Source organism: Nicotiana attenuata, chromosome 2 (genome assembly GCF_001879085.1).
Source record: "Nicotiana attenuata strain UT chromosome 2, NIATTr2, whole genome shotgun sequence".
In the NCBI taxonomy this organism is placed as follows: Eukaryota; Viridiplantae; Streptophyta; class Magnoliopsida; order Solanales; family Solanaceae; genus Nicotiana; species Nicotiana attenuata.
Window position 1 is genome coordinate 54837324 of NC_031990.1, and position 12658 is coordinate 54849981.

The window sequence follows — 12658 nt, forward strand, 5'->3', positions numbered from 1 at the left end:
TCCTACTATTTAAAATATCAACACAACAAAATACAATATGAGCACACAATTCAAAGAACTAAGGTGAAAAAATGTCAAAGCAGAATATTTTCCTATTAACTGATCAATAACTCCGACAAAATAAAACAAATAAATAAACAGATAAGCCTTTCTCCATTATATTTTGTTGATAGGACATTAGGACGGCCAATGGATAAACCATTTACTTAAAAAATTCTTGTTTGACAGAGTTCTTCTTTTTCATTTCTGATTAATTTACTTTACGTGCTATAGAGATGTTGTCCCTAGTGTTGATTTCCTTCGCTAGCCCATCAAATTCATACCTATTTATTTACGCAACCCCAATTATAGCATGTTCGGCTAAAAGTGCTTTTTTTTTTTGTCAAAAGTATTTTTGGCCAAAAATTGAGGTATTTGGTCAAGCTTTTGGAAGGAAAAAAAATGCTTTTGAGGAGAAGCAGAAAAAAGTAGCTTCTCTCCAAAAGCATTTTTTTTAGAAGCACTTTTGAAAAAAATACACTTAGAAGTAGTTTTTTAAAGTTTGGTCAAACACTAATTGCTGCTCAGAAGTGCTTTTCAAATTAATTAGCCAAACACAAACTGCTTCTCACCAAAAGTATTTTTGAGAAAAACACTTTTGAAAAAAAACACTTCTCAAAATAACCTGATTTTTGCAGCTTGGCCAAACGGGCTATTAGTACTCGACCTTTTCATCTTTATTTTTCTTTTTTTATGGGAATCAAACACGACTCACATAGGAATTATTAATAAAGCATCCATAAAGTTAAGCAATAAAGACAGCCAAAAGCAAAATATAGTTCGTTCCTCCGGTCCAAAATAAGTGATTTTTTGGCCTTTTTCTTGTGGTCCAAAATAAGTGATTTTTCCAGATTTTAAGAATGTATTAATTATTTTTTTTCCTACATTGTCCTTGGAGTAAATAGTGTTGGAATATGTGTTAGGAGTGTTTATGTGAGATAGTAAAGGTTAATATGGTCAATTCCATTGCTAATTAATGTTAAAAGGTGGATTTCTTAATTTGTGTGAAAACATAGACGGGAGGGAGTATCATATTTACTTGCACGTGAAATCCAATATCCCCAGAAATTCCAAATGTTATAGGACGGCTGGTGGGAGAAACCAATGCAGTTTTGTCAAATATTACTAGACTTTTGCTTGTTGACAATTCCTGAATTTTAAAGTCTTCCAATAAATGTAAGAGTAAACTTAGTTGATCGTAATTCTAAGAGAAACCATAGTTGGGTTTCAAAATGGGAACTTTTAGTGCTCCAGCTTCAGTTCTGATGTTCATTTTCTATATAGTTTGTGCTTTTGGAAGCATTGGTGTAAATGGGTACGTAAAGTACAATACTGGGCGTGGAATTGTAGAAGGTAAATTGAATGTTCATTTGGTTCCTCATTCACACGATGATGTTGGCTGGTTAAAGACTATTGATCAATACTATGTTGGCTCAAATAATACCATTCAGGTCATACATCTTTCTTATGTAGAAATTGGAAATTATGTTTTTATGTATAGCTGCTAATAAAAATGATTGTTGATGCAGGGTGCCTGTGTTGAAAATGTGCTGGACTCTGTTGTTATGTCATTACGACGTGACCCTAATAGGAAGTTTGTCTTTGCTGAAATGGTAAAGCTGTTTTATTTTCATTTCTTAGTCATAAGTGCATTATATATTCTTTTTAAAATCTCTTTGATAAGGTTAGTGAAGGGCCCTTGGAGCAACGGTAAAGTTGTTTTTGTGTTGCCTATAGGTCACGTGTTCAAGTCGTGGAAGCAGCTACTAATGCTTGCATTAGGGTAGGCTATCTACATCACACCCCTTGGGGTGCGGTCCTTCCCCGGACCCTGCTTGAATGCGGGATGCTTTGTGCACCGGGCTACCCCTTTGATAAGGTTAGTAAAAGTAAAATCCTACTGTAGGCATTTTTCCATCGGTGGTGGATACGGCAAAGCCCAGAAATTCAAGAAGAAGTGAGAAATCTTGTAGCTTCTGGTCAGCTGGAATTCATGTATGTAGCTCGCAATATAATGAACTTTTAATTTTTCTGTTCTTTGGTGGTTTTTGATAAAAAAGAAAAAACTGAAACAGAAATGGTGGTTGGTGTATGCACGATGAAGCAACTTGCCATTACATTGATATGATTGACCAAACAACACTAGGCCATCAACTGATAAAGAATGAATTCAATATCACTCCTCGTGCAGGATGGCAAATCGATCCATTTGGCCACTCTGCTGTTCAAGCTTACCTTCTTGGGGCTGAGGTATTTAAGCTTCTTAGCATTGCTAGAGAGCGTTCTGAAGATGTAGTTTAGAGTTTAAGTTCTATGCATGATGATATTTATACAATCAAGTCACTTATAAGGTACATTAATGGATACTTGACAAAAATGATAACTGAATTGGTATCACTTGTTAAACAACACTACTGATGGTGAAATAAACCTTTATACTGTTAGTGTATACTTAAATTCTTAGTAAAATTATGTATTTTGAAGTTTATCATCCTAGTCTGACACTAAATATTGATCCTTCTTTCACTTCTCCCCGATAACTTTCAAAGGTAGGATTTGATTCTGTTCATTTTGCGCGTATTGATTATCAAGACAGAGCAAAACGTAAGGGGGATAAATCTCTTGAGGTTATATGGCGTGCTTCTAAAACATTTGGTTCTTCTTCCCAGGTTCATGAAGCATTCTTGAGCTTTGTCCATATATTTTATATAATTGTTCGTTGTGGTTACACGATATGTGGGTGATTTGCAGATATTTACCAATGCATTTCCTGTACATTATAGTCCACCGAATGGTTTCCATTTTGAAGTGGACGATGATTTTGTTCCAGTCCAGGTTCTATCAGAATGCAAGAATTAGTCTGTCTTATGGTGTGCTTTATAAAGGGAGAACTAATTTCATATATTTTCCATATGAATTGCAGGATGATCCTTTTATCTTTGATTTCAATGTTGACATACGCGTTAATGACTTTATCAATGCCACAATCACTCAAGTACACCCCTAAATTGCAGTTCTTTTCAGTTATCATAACAAGTATTTCTCATAGAACCATAATAAGTGGCGAAGGAAATAGGTTTTCATGTGATTTGATGCAATCGATGATAACCTGGATCATGTGATATGCAGGCAAATGTGACACGTACAAATCACATCATGTGGACCATGGGAGATGACTTTCAGTACCAATATGCTGAGTCTTGGTTCAAGGAAATGGATAAATTAATTCACTACGTCAACAAGGTATAATTCATGCTCTTCAGAAATAGATAATAAAATCCTTGACAAAATCTATAGACATGTTTCTTCAACTTTAAGAGTGGTTGCTTCAATATTCTAACAACTTTATTCGAAAGAGGCAAGTCTTAATCCAAAACAAGATTCTTAGCCAGCTTTTTTGGTCTTTACTCTTTGTCCAGTATATTTATCGGCTAGCTAGAGGGCTTCATGAAGTTAGATTTACTATAGTTTCAGTGAAGTTATACGTATTTTTTTACGAGGCCTGCTGCTTTAAGTTGAATGTCAAGTAAGCAAATTACCTAGAATGTGATAGTCAGGTAATATTAGACTTCTAATTAGTCTTATGGATGTAGTACATTCTGCCTCCCCTGGCAACCAGATATCAGTTTACTTATCGTAGATGCTGATGTTTTTACACTTCGGATATTTGCAAAATCATAGAGAATCTAGAAAGAAGACTCACTTGCTTTTAGTTATTTTTTAACAGGATGGTCGAGTTAATGCATTGTACTCTACTCCATCAATTTATGTAGATGCAAAACACGCCACCAATGAATCCTGGCCTCTAAAAACTGATGATTATTTTCCGTGAGCACTTGCTTGATATTCTCTGGCTTTTGGTTTATCTTGAACATTTTATAAGTTCATCTGACCTCTATAACTAATTTCAGATATGCAGATGGTGCAAATTCTTATTGGACTGGTTTCTTTACCAGTCGACCAGCTTTTAAGCGATATGTTCGTATGCTAAGTGGATATTATCTGGTGAGCCAGCTTAATTTCTTTATTCAGGTTCCACGGTTGCATATTATAGCTTTCATATTCCCCTTATATAACTCACCCGAACTTGATTTGGATTGAGGCGCAGTTGTTATTGTTGGGTTTCAGTATCCGGTGTTATTCACATAGTACTGGCACTGAAATCCAAAAGGTGCATGTAGGTCACAGCTTCAAACCGTGGAAGCAGCCATCCAGCCACTAATGCTTGCATTAGAGTAGGTTGTCTGCATCACACCCTTGGGTGCGACCCTTACCCGAACCCTGCGTGAACGTGGGATGCTTTGTGCACCACGCTTCCCTTTTACCCTTTTACTGGCACTGAAATGATGGTTAGTGGTTACAGACTTGTGCACTCATGCAGTTATCTCACAAAGAACCTGAATGTAGTATAAGAAATTGTGCAACTATGACCTCCAAGTTGAAATAATCTTGTTCTTGTCCTAATATCCACCAGTTTCTGTGAGAAACTTATGTGGATATCCTAGTTAAGGTCGTAATTCACTGTATACAATGATTGGTAAATGTTCTTAATCTTGAAAAGATTGGATTCTTTGTGGTCCCTTATTTCACTTCAATTAGGATGAAGTCATACAAATTGACGTTAGAACTGATTTGAAGCAAAACATGCTGCATATACAGATGCAGTATGGATTCAACAGGTTGAATTGAACCCAACATTTTTCGTGGGAGCACAGATATATACGCGAAAGTACTAAGTTTCATCAAATATTAAAGTTTTTCCATAATTGCAAAGAGCAATGGGTTCCGCGGCGCGAACATAAAAGTTGAACTCATCAAACTTAAATCTTGGATTTGTCTCTGATAGGCTGCTCGCCAGCTTGAGTTCTTAACTGGGAGGAAATCAGAGGGCTTCAACACTTTTAGCTTAGGAGATGCTCTGGGTGTTACACAGCACCATGATGCTGTGACTGGTACTGCAAAACAGCATACAACTAATGACTATGCAAAACGCTTGACTATTGGAGCTACTGAGGTGGGCTCCTCTTATTCTTTGAACTCAAATCTTTTTCCTTAAACTTTAATTTCAGATTTTTTTTGGCTATGTTATATTCTCAGTTCTTTTCATATGCCCGATTTTTCAGTCAGAAGCTGTGGTCAATTCTGCTCTATCATGCCTGGTTAATTCCACAACAGGTCCATGTTCTACCACTTCATCATTATTCAACCAGGTGAATTTTCAGTTACTTGAGCTTCCTTTCATTATCCCTAAAAGAAAGAAGCTTCAGCGGAAGCTGGAAATCAGGCATGAACTCTTATGTCACTAGGAGGTCCTATCTGACACATCCTTCTTTTCCATTTTCTTTCATTTCATAAACAGTGTCGACTGCTCAATATAAGTTATTGTCCACCAACTGAAAAAGATATTACTGAGGGGAAGAATTTGGTAATTTTTCCTTCTACCTATTAACCTGATTCATACATTATGAGTATGCCGGGAAAACTGTCTTTAAACCAATGCTCCCACTTTCAGGTTATTGTGGCATACAATCCTCTTGGATGGAATCGAACTGATATCATCAAGATCCCGGTGAATGAATAATCCTTTCTGTTTTTCTTTCCTTTTCTCCGTTTATGATTACTAGGACCTGAATATAGGTAGTTGTATATGAATATGGCCTCTTTAATACAATAGCTGGTTAGCAACTGCATGCTATGTATATTCTTGATCGGTGTGATGACCATATATCCAACCATCCTTTTTAAGGTTCCCTATACCACATATTTGTATTGAATTTTCCATTCTAATATCCAAAACCATGTCCACTTCAAGTAATCAGATTTTTTTTGAATTTTAGCTTTTATCAGTATGCTTACTGGTAACTTACAAATCACTGTGGCTACTGAATAGCCTGTTGAAGAAACTCACTAAACATTCTGATTAGTGAAGGAAGAATTACATATTGAGTAGTTACCTTGTTAGATGGCTGTGTACTTAGATAAAATTCATGTCCATGCTGATTTTGAGTAATCAGAAATTACAGAAAGAGTCAGCCAATGAGAATGAATAGGAAATCAAAACAATAATTGTTTGTCAAGTTAGATCCATTGAACTATATCGGTCCATAATTTTGGAAGAAATAGACCGGATTACGTGTGGAATCACTTAAGCACTCAAGCACCGCAAAATGAAAAACAAAAAACAAAAATCAGCATTTTCTTTCTCTTCTGCCTTTTGGGTTGTTGATGGGTATCCAATTGTATTTGCTTTAACAGGTCAATGATGCTAATCTTATTGTACAAGATTCCGCTGGAAATCTGGTTGAAGCACAATTTATAGAGTTGGATAATATTACCAGCAACCTGAGAAAGTTCTATGTTGAGGCGTATCTAGGAATATCACCCAAACAAGCTCCCAAATATTGGCTCATCTTTCGAGTGTCAGTGCCGCCTCTTGGCTGGAACACTTATTTTGTTTCTAAAGCATCGCAGAAGGGTATTACCAAATGCTCTTTCTCCGTGTCTTTTTTCATCACTAATGTGCTCTATAGATGACTCAAAGATCAGAAGGCATTGCCTGTTTTCAAAAAGTAAAATGATCACAAAGTCATCCTTCATCTGTTTGCTGAAATTGTACAGGGAGCTCCACTGGCTATGTCTCAAAGATGGAGATTCCACTGAACGAAACTGTTGAAATTGGACCAGGGAACTTAAAGGCGTCCTTTTCCTCAAATTCCGGACAACTTAAACGTCTATATAATTCTAAAACAGGGGTAAGTTCTTAATATATCAGAATGTCAACACGGCACATATGTTGCATGCATTATGTTGGTGTTACGATCTTACTAATTCAAATGACTTCTATCAGGTTGATATACCTGTACAACAAAGCTATCTTTGGTACGGCTCAACTCAGAAGTCAGATCAGGTACTTGCTGATGTTCTTGTATGTATAATTAAATGTTAGAGCGCATTATTAAAGGGGATACAATAAATCTGAATGTTAATTGTCTACCATTGCAGAATTCTGGTGCCTACATTTTCAGACCGGATGGGTCACCCCCAGTTATAGTTGCAAGATCAGTGAGTAACCTTTTCTCTCTTCAATTCCTGTTATTTAACAACTTCAAAATGATAAGAGAAAGTATGCTTCATCATCTCTTGCTAAATCAATCGGTTCCTCTATGTACTTGCAGGATGCTAAAGTTTTGATACAATAATCTCGCACGTTATCAAATTTTCTTCATAGCAGCGACTAATTTGCTCTTTGCTATCAGGTTCCAATAAAGGTTATTCGTGGACCCCTCGTCGATGAAATTCACCAGCAATTCAACTCATGGATATCTCAGGTGTGGTGCATGGTTCCTTGACCAAACTCATTCTTATCCTAGACAGCATAGAGTTTAAACTCTTACTTCAAAATCCATTTTGTTATCTGTCCGTGCTATGTTTACTACTGCTTTTTGTTTGCACATAGTTCTTTAATCAGCCTTTTCACTGAAGTAAAATGGCATCCTAAAGAAATCTCAATACATGCGCAATCAGCATTTCAAGACTAGTAATACCTATTTAAGATGTATTAATAAAGGGCATTATCTGTTTCAGGGAATAAAGTTTTAAGTTACAACTAGATAAAGTTCTGAAAGTTCGGTCACCCTATTCACTTATAAGATTTTTTTAAAAAGGTGCTGTAAATGTATATGCCCAACTAATGCTGATTATTACAATTAGACTCCTCCTAATATTTTTATGGTGTTAAAATAATCGATCTTGGCCCTAATTGAACCCCAAATCATAGCTCATGCGGTGAGGATTGTCCAAATTTTATATAAAGAAGCTACAACCTACACTCGCAACCAATGTGCCTCTTAACATATGGGAAGATTGATCTCTTTACAAATAAAAAGTTTGAATTGAGTACAAACTAGGGTGAAACACTGAGATTGGATGGTATCAGATAAAATGACATGGCAGGTAAAAAAAAAAGGGGGCATCTCTGCACCTTCATGCCATTTCTACTATTTTTTCCAATTTGTTGTGTTATAAACTGTATGCATTGGTTTGTATTATGTCTTGATATGTCAATGTTTCAGGTAATTAGGATTTACAAAGACAAAGAACATGTTGAGTTTGAATTCACTGTAAGTCAACTCCGCCCTTTTCTTGCCTCAGTCTGTTCTTCTCTCGAACTTCAAGTGTGTCATTTCACATTGAAGGGTAGTCTAATACTGTATATCTGATATGCTTCTTTAATTGAAGATTGGTCCCATACCGACAGAAGATAGTGTTGGAAAAGAGGTCATTACCAGAATGACAGCAAATATGGCTACTGATAAAGTGTTCTACACTGACTCTAATGGGAGGGACTTTCTTAAAAGAGTAAGTTTGACATTTCATTCCTCTTTAAGTACAGTAAAGCTCTAGAAAACTGAAGGAGACATAAAAATGCTCTTTTTTCTTGTGTTTTTCAGTAATATAATCTCTTTTTTCTGCGTGCATATATCTTGTCAATACACTTTTTCTCCTTCTATAGTCACGCTTACTGTCTTTTACATCTTGATGTCTGACACTTTCATAGACAAAGTTACTTCATCTTACACAAGAAATACTATAAAATAATACTCTAATAAATAAATAAAATGTTTAAAATCCTCATACCTGCAAAAAAAGTGCATTTTCAGTAAAAAAAATGCAAAGGAGTTCTCTTAGTTGTATTCCCATCTATTCAATCTAAAACTGATAATCCTTTGATGTTGGCTATCTTGCTGACTGTGCTTTTCTAGATATTCTATTTCCTCGATATAAGTGTTTCTTGGAATAGCAATGTTCTTAGTCATTTTTATTTAGGCAATTTATCAACTAGGAAAATGATTACCAGGATTTTAATCCTACATCTTAAGATTAAAACTGGACTTCATCTCTTATTCTATTGACCTCAAATTTTGTGTTTGTTTAACAGCTAAGTTGAGTGATAATTTGTTTGCTTATCAGGTTAGAGATTACAGAGCTGATTGGGACCTCCAAGTTACTCAACCTGTTGCAGGGAACTATTATCCAGTTAGTTTCAGGACACAGATGTTCTTGAATTGAATTGCAATTCTTTTATCAAACTTGGTGAAGTCTTATCTAAAATTTTGTTGATTATCAATTACAATGGACTTAGTTCAACTCAATTTGTGACTAATGTTGAGTTGAGATTGAAAATGATGCATCACGCTCAAGTCCACACTATCTGTTTTGAAATCATCTGTTGCTTCTATCGCTTTTTTTTGTTCGTTTTGATGAAAAGTTGAATAAGCACCATCTTCAGAAGAAAGGTAAAACCAGAATGTGCTTAAATAATGTTGGAGTTAATAGATGTTCCTTTTACTTGTGAAAACAAGGCCTAAGTTTTCTCTCGATCAGCTTATGTACTTTTTCATATATAATATGTGAGCGCCATTTGCTAGTTCATACAGTAGAAAATTTCCAGATGTGAATGAGATGGTCTAATCAGTTGCATTTTCCTTGAGAATCCAATATATAACTCTTCTTTTCCAGATGTGAATGAAATGGGATAATTAGATATGCCCTTAATAATTTGTACTTTAAGGTATGGTTGCACATTTTTTGGGCTATTTTGAGTTCTTGCCTATTGTTAATATTTTTTCTTCCTCAGAAGTAGTCTACTTATTTTCTTTTTTCAGGTGAATCTTGGAATGTACATAACAGATAACAAATCAGAGTTGTCTATTTTGGTGGATCGTGCAACAGGTGGAGCCAGCATTAATGATGGAGAAATAGAACTCATGCTGCATAGGTTCAATAGGATTTGAAGTTTTTTCTTTTAATTTGTTTATAAATATATTTTGCTTAATATAATTGTTGGCAATGTTAATGGTTTTTACTTTTAACCAGGCGCTTGCTCTATGATGATGCTAGAGGAGTGGGTGAAGCCCTTGATGAGACTGTCTGTGTGGGGACTGCATCTGAGGGACTTACGGTATGTTTATTATGGCATTCCAAAGCAGTAGGCCTCTATAGTTTTTTTTACTTATTCAGTGAAATTTCCTGAATATGCAAAACAACTCTAAATCAGATAATCCGGAAACCACGGTTGACTTGGATGCACCTAAACAGCTAATTAAGGAATTTGTCCTTCTGAAATATAAAATGTAGCAACCTCTGGCTTGAATTCTTCTTTTCAACTGCTCTCTTGTCGTATCACTTGGCCAGGTTCGAGGGAATTACTATCTGGGCATTCATAAAAACGATGATGGTTCACGTTGGCGCAGAACAACTGGCCAAGAAATTTATTCACCTCTTGTTTTAGCTTTTGGACATGAGGTAATTTCAACATATTATGAAGAGGACCAAATACTGCAGACCCCATATTTCTTGAAATTAAATGATCAACATTACTGCTTGATGTCTGGAAATTGCACGACTTGATCTTGCAGAATCAGGAAGAATGGAGAGCTTCTCATTTAACCAAAGCCACCATCATGAATCCCAATTATAGTCTGCCTCCTAATGTTGCATTGATTACTCTCCAGGTTATTGAAGTGATCTTGCAGTGATTAGAGTGATTCCTTCCTTTGATGAATTAATGAAGTCATTTATACTTTTCTTTTCTCTCTAGGAGTTGGATAATGGAGGTGTACTTCTCCGTTTGGCTCATCTATTTGAGGTAAAAATAAACTACCTGTTCTTCTTAAACAGACATGAGCATATACATTATAGATGAATAAGAAGTTGATGAATGTCTTATCTCATTTCCTTGTTTCAGCTGTACTTTGACAAAGAAACAGCAACTTTACTTATGAAAAAGGCAGAATACATAGGCAGCCCCTTAATCTTGTCAATATTTTTCAATTGAACACTTAAACTTATGATAGTACCTATTGAACACTTGTAGTGAACACAAATTATGTCAATTAGACACAAGTTTTGCAGCTCCCTACAAACAAAATGGCGTGTAAATCACTTGCTCTTGAGGTGGCAAGCAAAACCATTGAGAAGAGAGCACGTTAAAAAAAACAAATTCGAAAAATAAGAAAAGCAAAGAGAATTGTTGACAACCCCGATTCTCGCTTAAACCCGTTCTTCCCCCATTTTTCAGTAGACTTCTATACTTTTCTGTGCTTTTCCCATTGATAACATTGATTATAAATCTGAGTGTATACAAATTCAAGCATAAAAAAATTGATTATTTGAATCCAACAATATTTTTTAAGGGAACTGTTCACCATCAGGACCTCATAGGAACAAAAACCCAAAGCTCAAATTTTCAGTGAAAACCCATCTCCTTCTTCATGCCTTTTTTTTCTTCAAATCTAATAATATGAATTTTTTGTGTTGAACTGATGGATTTTTTTTGTTTGTGTTGGCGAGTTATTTGAGACCGTTTGATGATTTTTGTAAGTGGAATCCATAGTAGTGCAGACTGAGAAGTGATGGAAGTGAAAGAGTGGAATTAGATTTTGGCTTGGGGTTCACGGTGGTGTCGTGGTGGCGACGCGGAAAGGTAGAGGTGGTTGCACAGTGGCAGAGCAGCGACTATGGTGGAAATAGGAAGGAGGAAGAAGGAGATTGGAGAAAAAATTGATAAAAAAGAGAGAAGATAATGCCTCTCACGCACCTTAATAGTGGTGTGTTACATACACCATGCCATGTCAGCAGTTTGTGTCCAATTGACACAATTTGTGTTCACTTCAAGTGTTCAATAGGTACTATCATTAGTTTAAGTGTTCAAGTGAAAAATATTGCCAAGTTTAAGGGCCTGCCTATGTATTCTGCCTATGAAAAATCAAGAACTCCTTGCATTTATTTGAAGTCTGAAACAGAAACTGTAAAATTGAGAGTGTGATACATGACATCATTATATGTTGGACCTCTATGCCTGTCCCTTGCTAACTGATATCACTACTTGCCCTTTTGCTTTTATATGTGTTGTGGATGTGGATAGGCTGGTGAAGATGCTGAGTATTCAACAATAACCAAAGTTCAACTGAAAAAGATGTTTGCTGGAAAAACGGTATAACAGCTTTAAAATCATACTGATATTGGGAACTTCTCTCTGTGTGTGTTGATTAACTTATGCATATTAAGAGATATTAGTCCGGACAGTCCGCTCATCTTGTTAGAGGTTATGAAATGACACATCTTTTGCGCTGTATTCAGATAAAGGCAATCAAGGAAACAAGCTTATCGGCGAATCAAGGCAAGAATGAGATGAAGAAGATGAGTTGGAATATCGAACACGACACTGGCAGTGAGCCTGCACCAGTTAGAGGGGGTCCAGTAGACATGTCTAGTCTTGTAGTCGAGCTTGGTCCAATGGAGATACGGACTTTCATTGTGAAATTTTGAGTAGAAAATTGCTTAATTTTCTACCCAAGAAGTTAAAAAGAACTGCTCCATGGAGCCACTAATAGTTCTTTTTAGTCAAAGTTATTCATAATAATAAACTTGATGTCTGCCAAACAAAGCAAATGTATAGTCAGAAAAATAATATTGGAGTAAAATGTTTTTGACCCCCCGCTACTGATTGTACCTCTCTGCCAATAAAGATGATCAAATGGATCATATCCTTGGACCTTGATTTCCTCTACATATCAATTCTACAGCGTTCTCTTCTGTCAATTAACTATTTAATGAT

The 12658-nt window shown here is 35.8% G+C and overlaps 1 protein-coding gene across 3 annotated transcripts; it reads left to right on the forward strand.

The window, feature by feature from the left end:
• Positions 1035-12601, forward strand: LOC109210333 (alpha-mannosidase). Of its 3 annotated transcripts, XM_019373737.1 has the most exons (29): positions 1035-1490; positions 1569-1652; positions 1946-2034; positions 2115-2289; positions 2589-2708; positions 2791-2874; positions 2963-3034; positions 3169-3282; positions 3767-3867; positions 3951-4044; positions 4886-5053; positions 5163-5249; positions 5399-5464; positions 5552-5608; positions 6295-6514; positions 6658-6791; positions 6887-6946; positions 7042-7101; positions 7296-7367; positions 8112-8159; positions 8278-8397; positions 9010-9075; positions 9705-9817; positions 9916-10000; positions 10234-10344; positions 10458-10553; positions 10640-10687; positions 11966-12034; positions 12181-12601. In XM_019373737.1, the coding sequence occupies exons 1-29, from the start codon at positions 1272-1274 to the stop codon at positions 12367-12369; spliced, it is 3021 nt and encodes a 1006-aa protein (XP_019229282.1). In that variant the 5' UTR covers positions 1035-1271; the 3' UTR covers positions 12370-12601. The 3 variants fall into 3 exon arrangements, with proteins under 3 accessions (XP_019229282.1, XP_019229285.1, XP_019229293.1); XM_019373740.1 differs by lacking the exons at positions 11966-12034; positions 12181-12601 and adding an exon at positions 11392-11894; XM_019373748.1 differs by lacking the exons at positions 11966-12034; positions 12181-12601 and adding an exon at positions 11435-11894.

Excerpts from the sequence above, each read along its gene's own strand:
- LOC109210333 (XM_019373737.1), top strand. The coding sequence starts at position 1,272 with ATGGGAACTTTTAGTGCTCCAGCTTCAGTTCTGATGTTCATTTTCTAT. Across the intron at positions 2,290-2,588 it reads CTTACCTTCTTGGGGCTGAG|GTAGGATTTGATTCTGTTCA; the intron begins GTATTTAAGCTT and ends TAACTTTCAAAG. Across the intron at positions 4,045-4,885 it reads TGCTAAGTGGATATTATCTG|GCTGCTCGCCAGCTTGAGTT; the intron begins GTGAGCCAGCTT and ends TGTCTCTGATAG.